This window comes from Saccostrea echinata, unplaced genomic scaffold, assembly GCF_033153115.1.
Source record: "Saccostrea echinata isolate AGI-Se365-2 ecotype Australia unplaced genomic scaffold, CSIRO_AGI_Sech_v1 ptg000006l, whole genome shotgun sequence".
Taxonomy (NCBI): domain Eukaryota; kingdom Metazoa; phylum Mollusca; class Bivalvia; order Ostreida; family Ostreidae; genus Saccostrea; species Saccostrea echinata.
The window spans coordinates 8,870,556-8,888,123 of record NW_026889755.1 but is presented as its reverse complement, the minus strand read 5'-3'; the positions used below and the strand labels follow the sequence as shown (position 1 = coordinate 8,888,123).

At 34.7% G+C, this 17,568-nt stretch overlaps 1 protein-coding gene across 1 annotated transcript; it reads right to left on the bottom strand.

The window, feature by feature from the left end:
- Window positions 1-539: 539 nt before the first annotated feature.
- On the bottom strand, window positions 540-16,718 carry LOC133180107 (uncharacterized). The gene is made up of 11 exons (XM_061314683.1): window positions 16,700-16,718; window positions 14,198-14,434; window positions 10,568-10,819; window positions 10,168-10,305; window positions 9,726-9,863; window positions 9,432-9,572; window positions 8,863-9,000; window positions 8,385-8,446; window positions 7,392-7,529; window positions 6,585-6,765; window positions 540-616 (listed from the first exon to the last, which is right to left on the bottom strand). The coding sequence occupies exons 1-11, from the start codon at window positions 16,716-16,718 to the stop codon at window positions 540-542; spliced, it is 1,521 nt and encodes a 506-aa protein (XP_061170667.1).
- Window positions 16,719-17,568: the final 850 nt, after the last annotated feature.

The following is a 17,568-nucleotide window of genomic DNA, read 5'->3' as shown; positions in this document are numbered from 1 at the left end:
TCTCATCAACCGCATGTTGTTTAAGTACATAAACAATACATAGTTTACATTCTATTATATAATGACAATCTTATGAAGATAAAACAAGTTTTCATACATGCAATGAGATCTGTGACCAGCACAAAAACAAAATCTTACCTAAATCGTGGAAAGGCGTAAGATCACTTTTCGATTCCTTGTATTGTCTGAAAGATTATAAATTGTCTATCATATAAGCATGATCTCAGATTGACATCTATCACTATCAGACTATCATAGCAGACTGTTTATGAAAATAGAGCTTACCCTGTCTTTGAACTATCTGCTGTAAACGTAGAACATTTGATTTTATTTATTAATTTCTCATTGATTTTCATTAAATATTTTAAAAAATTATTCTTTTTTTTTTTTACATACTTTTAACCAGAGTGAGAGTTCGACAGCTGAATAATTTTTCACTGGCACATGAATGTTTGAATGTTCCGTACAACCACAAATAAATTTGCAAATAAAAGCAACAGATAAAAATGAGTTAACCCGAATCATTATTTCATACAAAATTACTTACAGGTACGCTGAATTCTCTTCCAGATGAAGTACAGTACGCTACTTCCGGTTAAAACAATGATAACAGAGACTAGTGTACCAATTATGGTAGCGTTATGGTCACTTGTACACTACGGTCAACGCGGATCCCGTATTTTCCCGCGCCCCCGCGATGGTGTTTTAATCCTTTCCGCGATACACCGTCGCGGTTTTATCATCGCGGTGATCGCGGGGACACGAGATTACCGTGACGGTGTGCTCTACCGTATTTTACTGAATGTGAAGTCGATAATCCTTAATGTCAAAGTAAGGATATTAAATTGTGAATATTTAAGATCGTTTTTTTTTAAAATGTGGCTTAAACATGTTAAAGTCATAGATGGCATATTTTTTATAAGTTCAGGCTTACTAAAATTAAAAAGGTCTTTCTATTTGTTTTATTGCCTTATATAAAGATAGGACTTTTCTGTAAATTACACAATTTAAATCAATCGCGTTTTATAGATATTAAAAATTTAAAACAATAACTGATTTATGTTATACCAATCAGAGAGACAGTTTAAAGTCAATTTAATTATAGAAACGTGGGGTTATTCAAGTTCAAAATCGGCGAAAACTTTAATTTGAACGTAAATAACAAATATCATGTTCATCTACACTCAATCTCGTATTTTTATTTTTTTAACTCAGATACGCCATATATAGCTTTAAAATTCTAGAAATAATTTATAAAAAAAATTTTTTTCTGTCTAAAGGGTGATATTTGAATGATACTTGGCATTTATTCTATCAAAATATTATCATTGTTGTAGTTTCTAATAAGTAACCTGAATTATATTGTGGAGATCTATAACTCAACATAATTTTTTTTATTGTAGTAAATATCGATTCGATTTATATTACGCCCTTTTTTCATCATAACAGTTTTTTCATACAGTATCACGGCAGTGGGTTTTTTTTCCGAATTGAAAATTGCAATGTATATATAACTAAAAAAAAAAATGAAAACACATAATTTCACGCCAAAATACCTCTCCCAACGTATTCAAATATTATTTATTTACAATAATCCCTAATATTTGAATTAACGATATTGATCACTACCTCATTTGTTAGACTTATGGGAATGAAAAAATGGATAACAGCTCTGTTCATCATTCTAAAAGATTGTCATTTTTATAAAGCTAAAAGAATTAAATGGTTGCGTTCTCAGCTGATAATTAAGCAGAGAATTCATGAACTAAATAAGATGAAACTGACCAAACACGTGTACATGTATTACACAATCACAGCGTGTGCAGTGGGGCGTAGCTTATCCTATCGGTCGCCCACAATAAATTTTTGGGTTCTCGGAAAATTCACGAGATGATCAAGCCCTTTTACGTTAACCGTGATTTCAAGCCATAAAAACTGCATGTATTACATGACCATATTTCAGTAGCCGGTCTTGACACCTTGATCACCCATCATACATGTACTGTAGGTTATATCAACTGATCAAACGCAATCCTGAAATCACAAAAATATCGTTATACTCGTATAAAGAATTAAAAAAAAAATAGCAATAAAAGTCTTCTTTTTTATTGGTCGGCGACCTTGAAAAATTTGGGACTGTTAGAGTAATTATTGAAACCAAAGAGAAAGGTTTCACAAAACAGAAACTTTAACATCATTTAAGGGAGTGGGTGTTAAATTACACACTGTAATTTTGGGTAGAGAAACATGAGGATTAGTTTGTGTGGGAGGGGATGGGGGTTAAGAATAAAAATCTAAAATAAACGGCGAGGGACATATCAGGAAACTTGTCTGTATGTTTATGTTTACACTATACTGTATATATTTATTTAATCAACACACTTCATGAATGCCCAAAATATACATAGCATATCTTTAGAAAATAATCAATAAATATGTACAGTACGTCTCATTAAAACCAGCCCCCCCCCCCCTTCTCCTATCGTCGTCGATTTTTGAATATGAGATACTTATTCAATCTATTTTTCTATGTAATATTAATGCATAAAACTTGCTGTTTGTTTAAACCTTTCAAATTCTGGAGGAATTCTGAATGAAATTTCATTTTTCTAATAGTTCCTGAGAATTTAATTTTGTATTGAATCAATGGAAAATGTTGTATAAAATAATTTGCCACTTATAAAATGGACAAATTATTTCATAGTTTGCGATGTATTTCAAGTTTTACGAAGCGGATTCCTATTCAATATGAATGCAAAATTTTGCATGTCCAGGTATACAATACAGGTAAATCACAACTTTAAGAAATCTAATCTATTGTTGTGCAGACGTATGTGTATATCTATTACATAACACTTCCTGTCTGTTTCAGTGCCGAGGTTCTGACTGTGCGTACTACAAACTCGAACCTAGCCCGGGGACACGTAGAACCTTCTGTCTATTCCAATTGTATTTTATCAGTGTAAAGTAAATTAAATTTCAAAATCGAATGTTGTATATTTGCACATGCTGTAAGATTCTCTGAGCTATTAATAACGTTTTTTGCCTGTAATTGAAGGTAAATAAATTACCCCCCCCCCCCAAAAAAAAACCCAACGTAAATTCAGGAAGGGGTATCACATGCATGAACATAATGTGTGATGCCCAGAGCATGGGAAGTCAGTCACTAGAAAACAATTAACGAATGAAAACTTAAATAACTTTGAATCAGATTTAAATTTTTGAATTATCAGTTGATGTGGACCGAAAATTAATTCAATTTTTAAATCAAAATAGGGTGAAGCTTGCTATTTACGAATAAACATGTATCTAAAGTAAATTAAAGTTTGAATGATAATATTTATAGACAGGATATATTTTTTTAAATCATATTTTACACCCGAATCATAGTTTGTTTGTAATACCTGGATAAATACCGTACAAAGCGCACTAGATTGGAAGTCATGAAAAAGAGTCTAGAATTATAATACATGATGTACGTTCATACGTACTTTCTCAAGTTTAAAGTTTTCAAGGAAACTTGAATTATTAATAAGGAATACAGAAAAAAAATATCTATTCCTTTGAAGATTTTATTCTGAGCGGCTTTTTTTTTTAAATACTAGTATTGCGACTATTTTACTTATTTAAAAATGGTTAAATGACGGAAAAGTTGTTTTCAATTGACAATTAAATCATTGAGTTATCGGATGATCTATAACTGTGATCTACAAAATTAATGCATATGTATATTTAAGAATAAGTTAAGAACAATAAATGAACACACAATTTATAATTAAATATCTAGTTGTCTCCATATCATGCATTCTTTCTTTCCTTTTCTTTCCTTTCTTTTTTTATTTTTGAAAGAGGTGTGAAATAAGTAAAAAAGATAAAATAATCAAATATAAAAAGGGAGACCTAAATAACTGCTAAGACTGGTTTTATCCTTTTAATTTTTTTTTTACTTCTATTCATTCTTGTTCTGTTGTGTTTTTTTTCCGTCGGGGGAGGTAACTCGCGTTCATGAAGAGAATAATTTTTTACCTGAGACGGATAACACAAACCGCGATGGTGTGGATTAGTTGAGGACCCGTACCGCGAGAACACGCGGTTTTACCTGAGTTACCTGTGTTAAACCGCGATCAATTTCACACCGCGAGGACTCGCGGTAAATACGGAAACCGCGTTGACTGTAGTGTATATGTCGACAAGGCAGGAGCTTCTTCAATACAAATGAAATAGAGATGGATACTTGAATTACTGCTAATTTTAAATGCATAGAGGTATATAATTAAGATAAGCTTTTCCTTCCTCTAAAAGAAAAAAAAACACGATCACTTTTGCACACATCAAAGTAGCAGTGGTGTTGTAGTGCATGTAACTGTTCTGTATGTGCGTATGCTAAAATTCAGATTTTGGCACGTTGTATGATTTGTCTTAAACTTGATACAGAAATGGCAAGATATCAGGCGTATACTTCTTTCCGAGAGCAAAGGGTAAAAAAAAATGATAGATGTAAGGGTACCTAAACAATGATGCAGAGGACTGTCCAATCTCAATCATGCTACAGAAGTAGCGGTTGACTTTTCAATGTCAGACTTGCATAACAGGTATTAGTTTACCATAATCATCCGTTTTACGGTAGCTCAGTCGGTAGAGCGCTCGCTCCGTGATCGGGAGGTCGTGAGTTCGAATCTCGGCCGCGACAGACCTAAGTCGATAAAAAATAGGTAGCAACTGTTCCTTCGCCATGCGCTCGGCACTTTGAAGTGAAAGTTGCGGGTCCTTTGGATGAGACCTTAAAAACCGAGGCCCCGTGTCACGGCAGGCGTTGGCACGATAAAGATCCCTCACTGCTCAATGGCCCTGAGTGCCGAGTAAAGGTCAAAATTTGAAGCCCTTCACCGGTATATGGTGACGTCTCTATATGAGTGAAAGATTCTCGAATGGGACGCAAAACAATATACAATCAATCAATCTTCAATATGTCGCGATTTCACTCTGTAAATATGTAGACGATTTCATGGACTCTTAAGTTTATCACTTCGGTCATACACTTGCTACTAGATACATTACTGCGAAAGGAAGACGCCAAAGGTTTCATGCTAGGGTGAAAATATATGTCAAGGTAAATGACAGTGATATGTGTAATCCAAAATGTATGCAGCTATGTTAAGGCTTCCCGAAGCTTTAAAATGCGCTCAAAACATGTCATTGCGAGGTCGGTTTCGATTTTAATTTATAAGCATTGAACTTTACTACTTCCAATTTATATAGAGGGTTTCCTCGGCTATATATTAACATATTTGTTATGATATCACATGACTTTGTTGATCACGTGACGGTCATTTATAATTTTTCGAAGTGTTTCATATAAATCGCTTCGGCGCAGCTGATTAACACAATAATTATTAATAGTTTGTTATATAAATAATCTCATCCTATCCTTGTGTATCCGAAATGTGCTTCGGAAAAGTCATAGTATTACTTAGATACAAAATATTTCCTGAGAAATTCAACTTACCTACAAATTTAAGGGTATTTTCCACACAATATCGTAATCTGTATTAAAACAAAGCCAACACACATTTTTCCCAAGCAAGATTTAGTTAGAGAACAATCTCTTCTTACATATTTCCACAAAAAATCTCAGATTAATCCTCATTAATCACCTGCGCCAGACTCTTTTATACATACAAAATAAATTCTACCTCCAACTACGGGTATAAAACAGAGTACATTTGAAAAGTATATTTTTCATAAGCATTTGAACATGCTGAATTCGATCAAGGTTAGGTAAGCGGTGTATTTTTAAAATATTCGGACATATAAGACTTAGAAAACCTTTAACGGCCGGTGAATTTTGCAATAACTAACTAGCATTTTACATGCAGTTTGAAATAAAGTGTAAAGTTCATGCAACTCTCCCCGTCATAACACCTCGAGTTTGCAGTGACTTGACGTCATTTTCCATTATGACGTCATATTCTGGTAGTTCAGAGATGAGAAGACACACAGTGCACTGTGATATTCTACGGGAAGCCTTAACCTACCTGCGTAGACACATTTCAAACAATGTTGTTAGTGATTCCAGTCTCATACTCTCTAAGGAGTTGTATGTCAGTGGAATAACCCATTCTGATTCAAGGACAAAAAGAACAAATGTACAGGTATTGATGGATTTTTATGTTGTCAAAGTCATATAAATCTGTTCTGCTGTTTCGTGGAAGTTGCAAAACGATGATTCGTTTTCCAGTGCCTTAAAATTAGATGTTTACATGTTACATTCTTATATAAACTGCTTGCTCCGTGATCGGAAGGTCGTGTGTTCGAATCACGGCCGCGACTCACCAAGTCGATAAAAAATAGCAACTGTTCCCTCGCCAAGCTCTCGGCATTTTGAAGTGAAAGTTGCGGGTCTTTCAGTAGAGACATGAAAAACCGAAGCCCCGTGTAACAGTTGGCGTTGGCACGATAAAGAACACACACTGCTCAATGGCCCTGAGTGCCGAGTAAAGGTCTAAATTTAAAGCCCTTCAACGATATATGGTGCCGTCTCTATACGAGTGAAAAATTCTCGAACGGGACATAAATCAACATACAATCAATCAATCTTATATAAACTCTTCTATGAGTAACTACCTGTTCCACAAAGAGGGCCACTCCATCCCTTCTTGCAGCCGCTGTCACAAATCCCAGTGACCGAGTCACATGTGTCGTTACCGCCACAATATGTGTTACATCTTTCTTGGCACTTAACTCCAAAGTATCCAACAGAACATTCTGAAAATTTAACCTACAAGTAGGTTTTAACACACATTATAATAATTTTCACATCAAAAGTGATGCTTTCTTTAAAATATGCTTTCACATAATTAACAGATACGGGATGTATCTTTACATATGTATCATTTTTGAAATTTGAATATTTTTCTTATTTGCAAGTATTATATGTAGGGCATGAATCCTTATTTCATTTGATGTATTTAGAAATACAAATATTATTTATCGATGATATTATATACATCGGATACTTCAATGATTTATCTCAGTAATAATGAATTTATTAAATTTCTATGTGAAACAAACCAAAGCAAATAACTGATTGAAAGGAAGAACAAAAGAATGTCAGAAACTTTAAATTCAATGCTTTGTAGTAGGTATGGAATTTATTCCCGAGTGTGACAGACTTTTTTTGTGGATATTTTTACGAGTGTGCACCACACATACCCGTAATTCATATAAACAAATGAACATTGTATATGTTTTGAGAGTTAAAAAGTTTTTCCCTAAATTTTTTGTTACTCTTATTATTTTTTCCAAATTATTTTGTAGAGTATGATTATTGTTTTGCCTTACAGTGGTATAAACAGTTATTTTTATGATATCTGTGGCATCATCATTCTTACCATTGACACACAATGCTCCTTCGTATCCGGGGACACACCCTTCCAGACATGAACCATTAATGTGGTGACAACCTGAATCTCTAATACAGTGTCCACAACTTTTATTGCAATTAACACCGTACATGCCAGTATCACATTCTACAATAAAATGACAATCGTCCTTTAATAAATAAATCGTTGTATAAATGAAATATAAAGACAAAGAACAGTAAAAGTAATACAAATCAAAGTCTATTGAATAATACAAATTTGGAGCAGAACAAAGAAGGACGTCTAAAAACATCAGAGATGGGATCAGGTGCCAAGGAGGAGTAAGCATCCCCTGTAGACCGGACACATCCACCGTGTGCTCCTTGTTATGATCGGGCAAACGGAAAAATCTGTAGACAATTCAGTATCAGAATAATGGCCTAACAATCTGTATGCAAAATGTCGGTCAACATTCGATTCAACAACAGATTGTATTTGCTAACAAGGTCATTGTATCGACCAGAGAATTTGCGAAATGATGAGTGTAAACGGGACTGTCAATTTATAAAATCCTTTCGCAAGAAACCTTTATTGCCTGTCTCATGTAATCTTTTATTTTAATACATTGAGTAAAACTCACGACCCAACAACAAATCTGTATTCTAAAATACTGAAAAAAGTCTGTAACTTTATTAATTTTAGAATTTGTATTTTACTATTCTTGTACATTTGATGACCCTTATCACTTCAAGCAGTGGTTTGAACAAACATGGCTTTCCTCTATCAACGGTTCACTATTAAGCACTACTGATCCTTTTTTGCAACGAACTACATGCAATACGATTTTCTCTGCTACTCATAAACTTTGTAAACGAGCATGTCCCTTTTAATGGAACAAAATGAAATGTTTATTCCAACTCAATGATTTCTGGCTGGTCTGAAGGATTTTGTTATGTTGGAAGACCAAACAAATTCGTTTACAGTCTGTTGAAAATACAGGGACATTTTGATTCACAAACTTACTTTTATCACATCCCATCCCCTTCCATCCTGGTCTGCAGTTTTGCACACACTCTCCAGTAAACCTGTTACATCGTTTGGTCACTCCACAGTTTACACTGCATTCGTTTCTGCAGTTCATACCATATTGACCAAGTTGACATCCTGGCACGAAAAGTAATCATTATTACATATACATGCATTTCTCTTTATGAAACGTAACGTATTAACTTGATTCGCAATTTACAGATATTTCTAAAGGAATATAGTGTAAAGACTGGGTTTTTTTTTATCTTAAACATTACCCCTGAAAATATTTTGTTTTAACCTCCGTTATTTCTAATGTTAAACTTCAGAAAATAAAAAAAAGAGGTAGTTGCATGCAAGTATTTTGCAATAAATTGTGTAGATTGAATTTTTAGCTTTATTTTCTTCAGCGAATACGGCATAAACAAATCAGGTTAAATAATTGTTCTATATTGTATTAACAGCAAATTCGTACCAGAGTCACAATGCGATCCTTCATACCCAGCGGAACACCCGTTTACGCATGTGCCGTTGATGTGATCACATTTCATTACATCAGAGCATTTACCACAGCTTTGGTTGCAGTTAAATCCATACATTCCACCATCACACTCTTTAACAAATCATATGTATATATATATATATATTTTTTAAACTTTTAGTGTACGGAAAAAATACTTTATTTTTTTTCTGCGTAAATCACAAAGGTATATTTTCGTAGAAAACATCAATGACTGACCTGCCCTCTCCGACAAAAAAAGCACGCAATATTTACAACAAATGAAAATTATATAGGTGAAACCCTCTCTAATGGCATCATCGATTTTGAAAAACGGAGGTGGGATTATTCACAACTTTGATAATACATCTTTTCCGGGGGGGGGGGTACCCATCTTTTTTCGAGAAAATATAAATAACTTTAGAAGGGGACGGCCTTTCAATGTACATTTTACATATCAAATTAGCATTAAAGAGCTATCATGGGTATGTCGATTTGGGTGGGGGAAGGCCCCGCGTTCTACGGGCCTGTGTATGTACACATACTTTCGTCACATCGAACTCCCTTCCAACCAGCCTTGCACCCTCCATCACATTCTCCAGTAAACCTATTACACTGGTTAGCCACCCCACAATTATCACTGCATTTATATCTGCAATTACCACCGTATTGACCAAATCGGCAAGCTGGAATGACGAAACGAGTAAATAAAAAACCCATAGATTAATGCATGCGGTTATTGCTTATTGAAAACCAAGTGCGATAACGGGGTTCATAAACTTATTTTGAAATATTTTACCACCGAGTAATAATCCAAAGAAAAGTTGAAAAAAAATCACCGTTCTGACATGATTTCCCTTCTGCTCCTTCGCTGCATCCATTCATGCATGTGCCGTTGACATGGTGACACGTTTCTCCGTCACTACAGTTACCACATGATAATGCGCATCCTAGTCCGTATTTGTTATCAACACACACTACAAGAACCAAAAATACTCATCAACGTGACAGCTCTCGTGGCAGCTGAGTTTCAGCAGACCATATTAAGATGCGTGAAATACAAACTTTGGCACGAAAAAATAAATCAATTTTAACCTCACTCTGATTGAAAACGGAAGCATTCAAATGATAAAGAACTATTATTTCTTTCCATCTATTACAATTTTACTGAAATGTCACTATAAGATATTATTGACTTCATCATAAAAAATGCATTTGATCGTTTTGAAGTCATGTAGTTAAATTTCTTAAAAGTGTAGGAAGGGATATATATATAAATACCTTGATTGCAGCGAGGACCGTGATACCCTGGAATACAGCCCAAACATTTGCCTGTGTTGATGTTACATCTTCTCTCCTGGCATTTATCTGGGCACAATTGGTCACAGCTTTCCCCATAGTATCGTGGATCAGGACATCCTTGTTCATAGAAACGAAAAATTTTTCATTGATGATAATGGTCATTACATCCTACAATGTCGAGAAAGGTGCTATGTGGTATTAATCAAAGGCGGATCCAACGCCGGGTGCGCCCCCCTCCCCGTCTGATTTTGTTTTTGGTAAAATTTTGTATAACAAGCGTTTACCTTCAGTTCATGTCCAGTTTAGTACATAAATTGATAAAATGATACTACTGCCCCCCCCCCCCCCCCGTTATGAAATTTGTTAATTCAAATCTTACCATACACTTCTAATTCACACAATTCATTGTAAGCATATTCAGAATAGTAACTTGGATAAGTCACATTGGGTTTCCGTTCGTTGTAGTATATGACGTATCGTCCATGAACGGGGCAGGTTATCTTCTGGTCTTCCACTGGAGTGCCGGTTACATTTTGTAGCTCATGGAAACAGAGAAAACCATTTTTTCGTGACGTGGTGTTCGAAACATACAGGAAATACCCAGCAAATCGACCAAAGTACGCACCAGGACCTAGAAATAAATTAGCAAGTATTGTTTTGTTTTGTTTGTTTGTTTGTTACTTCTGTGCTGTTTTTTTTTTTCCTTTTATCTTTTTTTTTGTTGTTATTTTTATTTAAAGGAGGATATTTGGAAACGTCTTGTCACATGTAATGTCAAACATGAATGACCTCTCTTTTTCAAAGGTAAGCATGCTTGGAATTTGGAAACACCTTGTCACTGGTAATGCACATGTCAAATATTAAAGCCCTATTCTCAATCCAAAAGTTATGTCGAGATAAAACTTTTGAAAAGTCGGTCAAACTTCAAGGTCATGGGGTCCAAAACGATAGCATATTTGGAAAAGTCCTGTCACAGGTAATATACATATTAAATATGAAAGCCCTATCTTTTCTCATTCAAAGTTTATGACTACATGTAATTTAAAGTAATGTTAAAATTTTTGAAATGTAGGTCAAAACTCAAGGCTAATCATAGTGTATTTGGATAGATCTTGTCAAAGGTAATGCACATGTCAAATATGAAAGCCTTACCTCTTCTCAACCAAAAATTATTTAAGCAAATTAAAAAATGTTTTGAAAAGTAGGTCAAACTTCAAGGTCTAGGGGTCAAAATCCATGATATATTTGGAAAGGTCTTGCCACAGGTAATAAACATGTATAAAACGAAAGGCTTATTTATTCTCATCAAACGTTATGACAATTTAAAGTAATGTTAAAATTTTTAAAAAATAGGTCAAACTTCAAGGTCACAGGGTCAAAAATCAAAGTATATTTGGAAAAATCTTGTCGATGGTAATGTACATGTGAATATGAAAGCTTCATCTTTTCTCATTCAAACGTTTTGACCAAGGTTAACGTTTTTGTGACAGAAAGACTAACAGACGAATGAATTTAACGTCCCCTCGCTTTCTCGAAAGAGGGGGACAAAAATCAGTACATTTTGAATTCAGAAAAGTCTTGTCACAGGCAATGAACATGTGAAACATGAAATATTTCGTCAGCAATAAATGCGATTTGTCGGTTTATTCATTAATATCATACAGATTTTTTTATGCCCCCGTATTGAAGATTAGGGAGTATATAGTTTTTGCCCTGTCCGTCCGTCTGTCTTCTGTCTGTCCGCAAAAACTTTGTTCATAACTTTTGATTGGTTGGAGCTATGGCTTTCATATTTCACATGCATATTCCTTGTGAAAAGACCTTTCTTTGGGTACCATCATATTTGACCTTGGAGTTTGACCCAGTTTTACAAAAAATTTTCCCAACTTTAACCTTGGCCATAACATTTGAACGGTTTGTGCCTGGGCTTTCATACTTCACATGTGTAATCCCTGTAACACCTTCCCCTGGATACCAACAACTTTGACCCTTTGACCTTGACTTCCGAGTTTGTCCTACTTTTAAAAAACTTTCACATTGACCATATCTTTTAAACGGATGGTGCTAGGGCTTTCATTCTTCAAGAAATGTAATTCTTGTGACAAGACCCTTCTTTAGATACCAACAACTTTGACCTTGGAGTTTGACCTACTTTTGGATAAACTTTAACCTTGGCCATAACTTTTGAACATTTGGTGCTAGGGCTTTCATATTCACATGTGTAATCCTTGTGACTAACCCTTCCTTTAGATACCAAAAATTATAGCCCATTGACCTTGGAGTTTGACCTACGTGTGGAAAACTTTGACCTTGGCCATTTATTTTGAACAGTTGGTGCTAGGGTTTCCATACTTCACATATGCAATCCTTATGACAAGACCTTACTTTGGATACCAACACCTTTGACCTTGACCTACTTTTGAAAAACTTTAACCTTTGACATATCTTTTGAACGGTTAGTGCAAGGGCTTTTATATTTCAAATGTGTATTTCTTGTGAGAAGGCCTTTCTTTGAGCACCATTAATTTTGACCATTTGACCCTGGCCTTGATGTTTGACTTACTTTTGAAAAACTAACCTTTTCCATATCTTTTCAACAGTTGCTGCAAGGGCTTTCATATTTCACAGGAATATTCCTCCTCACAAGACCTTACTTTGGGTACCAGGATATTTTATTTGCATTTGAGAAAGTTTAACCTTCGCTATAAGTTGCCATACGGGGACATCAGTGTTTCACAAACACATCTTGTTTACAAATAAATAAACTAGATACAATCATAAAAAATATTGTTTTTATCAATTGCAGTTTCATTTATAGATTTAATTTTATTTTTTGGAAAGAAAGTTGGTGCTCCTTTAGATAGTCACCATCTCAATGTCTTTTTTTTTTAGTTCTTGCTACAACGTTCATGTCCGTAGAGAGGCAGATACCATGATATTAACAATTTTGTTCCGCTTTACCTAGATAGAACGTTCTATCGTTATAATGATATTGTCCTACGGACCCGGTTTAACGATAGAATTCGTTCCGTGTATTAGCAATGTTGCAAAATAAACACGGGCGATAACTCGTACTCTGTGCATTTTCTATGAACAATCCAGAGAGTTCCGAATGTCAGCATGGCGTTAAATTTGAAGCAAGGAAAAAAAGTTGAGAAAATGAGTTGAGTTTTCGTATTTATATGGATTATTTTTTTAGGTTAAAAGACATATACTATCTCAAAAAGGTTTGTTATGATTAATTTTGTAGTTATTTTCAGTGCAACTCCTTTTGTATTCTTCATAATCATTTCGGAGTGGATCCACTCCGATTTGCTACATTGCAAGTATATGGGACGTATTCTAATTGTGGTGAGGGCTTGTCCCGAGACACAGTTAGATTATTCTAACTACGCTTTACCATAAGATGCTTTATACCAAAATGGTTGAATGATTGCTTGCTTATTGCTTAAAGTCGAGCGATGTGTTTGATCATTCAAAAAAAGTTGTGCACTCTGTATTTGTGCAATATTTACGAGGTCAAAGGGTAAAAAAATCATAGTACATTTGGAAAGGACGGGCAACACAGATAAAGGTCAAATGAGCAACTTGGGTGACCACAAAAGGTAAAAAAAAAAAAAAGAAGGAAATAGTGGCCCGCTAAGGAAACATTTATAAAAAAAAAATGACCAAAGGTGTATAATTTTTCAATTTAAAAAATAGTTTGCATCCGAGAAGGGAGAATTCTGTATTTCGTGAGAATGAATTTCCTGACTGTTTTATACAAAACATACGTCTGTGTAAAGTTTGAGAATTTTAATATTTTTGTTTGAAGAAAATGTCTCAATTCTACGAAGTTTACAATTTCTAAAATAGCTACTCAAAACGTATGATTTACCTAATATTTCCCCAATGTTTGTAGGGGGAATAGAAATCAAATTACATGTATCAATCTGTGCTTGCAAAGTAATAATGGAAAAAACAATGGCACCTCATACCTGACACACAATAAATGACTGATTACACATACTTGGAACATTGTCCGTCCTGTAGAAGATGTTGATGTGGCTGATACTGACAACGCCTTCCAGATCAACTCTCCATATGGCAGTACTTTTTTGGTTATCCGATATTGTACAGTAGTTTCCAGATGCCGAACGGTCGATGTAATGACCATCCACAGCTTTTTCTGCACCCCAGTGTTTATTACCTTCTTTGTCAATAAAGTTATTCAGTTGCCAAGCAAATTTCTGCAGTGCTAAGTTTTCTTAAAAATAGAAAAATCATTTATAAGACAACTATGTTGCTTCTGATCTTGTAAAGTTCATCTTTTATCAAAATAAAACTCGATAAAGGGAATGTTCAATAGAAAATAATTCATAAATTATTCAAGAATAATAACCTATGCTTTCTATTTTCAATGGCACATAATTATTGATTGATTGATTGCATGTTGCCTTACATCCCATTCGAGAATTTTTAACTGATATAGAGACGTCTACATATACTGGTGAACGTCTTCAAATTTAGACCTTTACTCGGCACTCAGGGCCATTGAGAGTGAGGGTTCTTTATCGTGCCAACGGCTACCGTGAGACGGGGTCTCCGTTTTCAAGGTCTCATCCGAAAGACCAATAACTTTCACTTTTAAGTGCCGAGCGCTTGGCGAAGGAACAGTTGCTACTTTTTTTATCGACTTAGGTCAATCGCGGCCGTAATTCGAATACACGATCACGGAGACATATATTTATTAAACTAGTTATGTTTGACACAAATTTCTCCTCTAACATTCAAGTTTAAATATGTGTAATATTGGTGGAAATGGAACGAACATGACAACAAAAAATAATTTCTCTGCTATTGTTTCAAAACTGTCTATACAACAACCTACTTAAGCGGCGTGGAATGGTGATTACTTACAAGACAAGCAATAAATAATGGCTGAAACAGTGAATAATTATAAATTTTCAAATTGGAGGGGCCATACATTTGTTGTTTTTTTTTGTAAAAATGCATAAATCAACTCAGAACACTTTGTTAAATCATCATTAGAAATCTACAAACGAAAAATATTTATCATTATCTACAAGCACAGATGAAATCATCAGTAAGGAAGCATAATTATTTACATCTTCTGAATATTATCTCCTTCATTTCTTTTCAAAACCACTACCATTATAAGCTGCTAGGGCCGGTTTACATGCTGACTGACTTTTCATACTGTTATTTCCCGAACATGACAAGGAGCACACGGCGGGTGTGACCGGTGGGCAGAGGATGCTCACTCCTCCTTGGCACCTGATCCCACCTCTGATGTCTTAGAGGTCCGTGTTTGCTCTGCTTCTATTTTGTAATGTTTAATGGACTTTGGAGCTCGAATGCTGTTCGTTATCTTCACATATTTCATAGCAAAGCAAGCTGTATACTTTGTCACATACATAAAAATGCTACCCTATGAGCAGCGCTATTACACGGAATTTAAACCTCCTCACAGACATATACTTTACGCCATTGAATAGAGCGTTTCTCTGTTCTGTACAGCAAATTGTATCAGACTCCATCTCTGCCCTATCAGTGGCCAGAGAATTGGATGATCTAGCTTAAGAATACTTTACGTTCATGAGTTATTGGGAACTGGCAAAAATAAAAAGAGTATGTCTTCCGGTGTATATATATATTTTTTTGTTGAAACCTGTGATCACAGATAATTGTACAGAACACAAGACGCTTAAACAAAAACCATTACTTTGTCAGGATCAAATTGCTGTGGCTTTTGGAAAATACCAAATCGATAAGACAGAATTACAAATGCATTTTAGTTAGATGTTTAGTGTAGTTAAATAAACGCTTTTCTAAGTGTTATTGTCTTTTTGGTAAGGGTTTTATAACATAATGTTTAAGAGGGAAGGCATCTTCACCTTCAATGAAAAATGGTATCTCTAAATGACGCTCAGGAAGTGAGCAGGGACGCGGCGTATTCAAATCGCATGTCATTTCTATTAAGGTAGGCCTAGCCAAAATGCCATTATCATTTGTTCAGCCATCAGTCCCGACGTCAACGTATAAAAAACTACTTGCTAACAGAGTGAAGCTGAATTGATTTTAAAATATAAAGTATGTTGAACCCCTTCCTGTTGGACACTCAATCAAAACATGTGATTGGTCGGCGTGCTGATTGGTCAATGAGTAATCCTGATGGACAGCTCTGTTATGCAATACCGAACCCGGCGTTCGCTTTCTGGAAGCGCAATTGAAATTGGCGTTCGCTCCGGTTCCACCCGGGATGCGCTCAAGCTTCGATCGGGATTCGTTCTAGGCTAGCGGACCCCAAACGAACCTTCAATGCGAAGCCCGGGTTTGGTTCGGGTCCGCTTTCTGTAAGGTTGTGTCTGGTCGATACTGTAGTCTTTAAGTAACGTTTACCTGGCTCTTTTGGCTCTGTCACATATATTGTTCGTTTTATATATTTTTTTTTTAAGTTGTGATGTAATTTGCAAGACAAGTTTTAAGCAAGATCTTTGACCCTTCTTACCACAACTCCTGAACAGCATGATTTGCTAAAGATCTTACATGTCTTAAAAATATAAGCAATCAAAGTACATCCACTAAGATTAGTACTGTGAGGCAATTCTGTAATTTGTTCAAGAATTGATATAAAAAGTTTACTTCATTACTTTAAGGTTTTTTCCTAAAGTTTACACTTAAAGCATACACTTCCATCCTAGTAAAAAAATGTTATAATTCTTTCAATACACATATAAAAAAAGATACGAGTGAAAAATAACAATTCCCCCTCTTTCCTTTTAACTCTTAATCTCTATCTTTTAACAGGAAGTTATTAAAATGTCTTAACGTGTGTCACTCGTGATATTAGTCATATCAAGGATTTTTGAGAAGTATATTTGAGATATGTACTCCTATAGCATGATTAAAAAATGCAAAGAAAAATGGGGGTCAGTATGCATCTTACCGAGCAACGGTACAATAAATTTGACCCTTTTGCACTTAAATTGTAATTTTTAATTTAATCACATTAATCTTTATAATATTTTATCAGATGTAATCATGACAATAAATATTATCTTATTTTACGTAAAATATCCTTAATGATATGTATTATTGAACAAACCATACAAATTAATGCGCATAAAATACTGTATGAACTTTTTGCACTAAAAAAAAGTATATTTGGGGTATTCAAAAACTAAATAGGCAATAAAATATTTTCTTGTATCAAACTTTTAATGACTTTAGTGCTGATCGGTTGAAAGTACCATGTAGTTTAAAATAATGAAAGAAAAAGTTGGGGTCAGTGATGTAAATATCGAGATATTGGTCAAAATTTGCGATTTTCAGGCAAAAAACTGTGTAAATTTTATCTAGACTTCTTTAATGTATTTT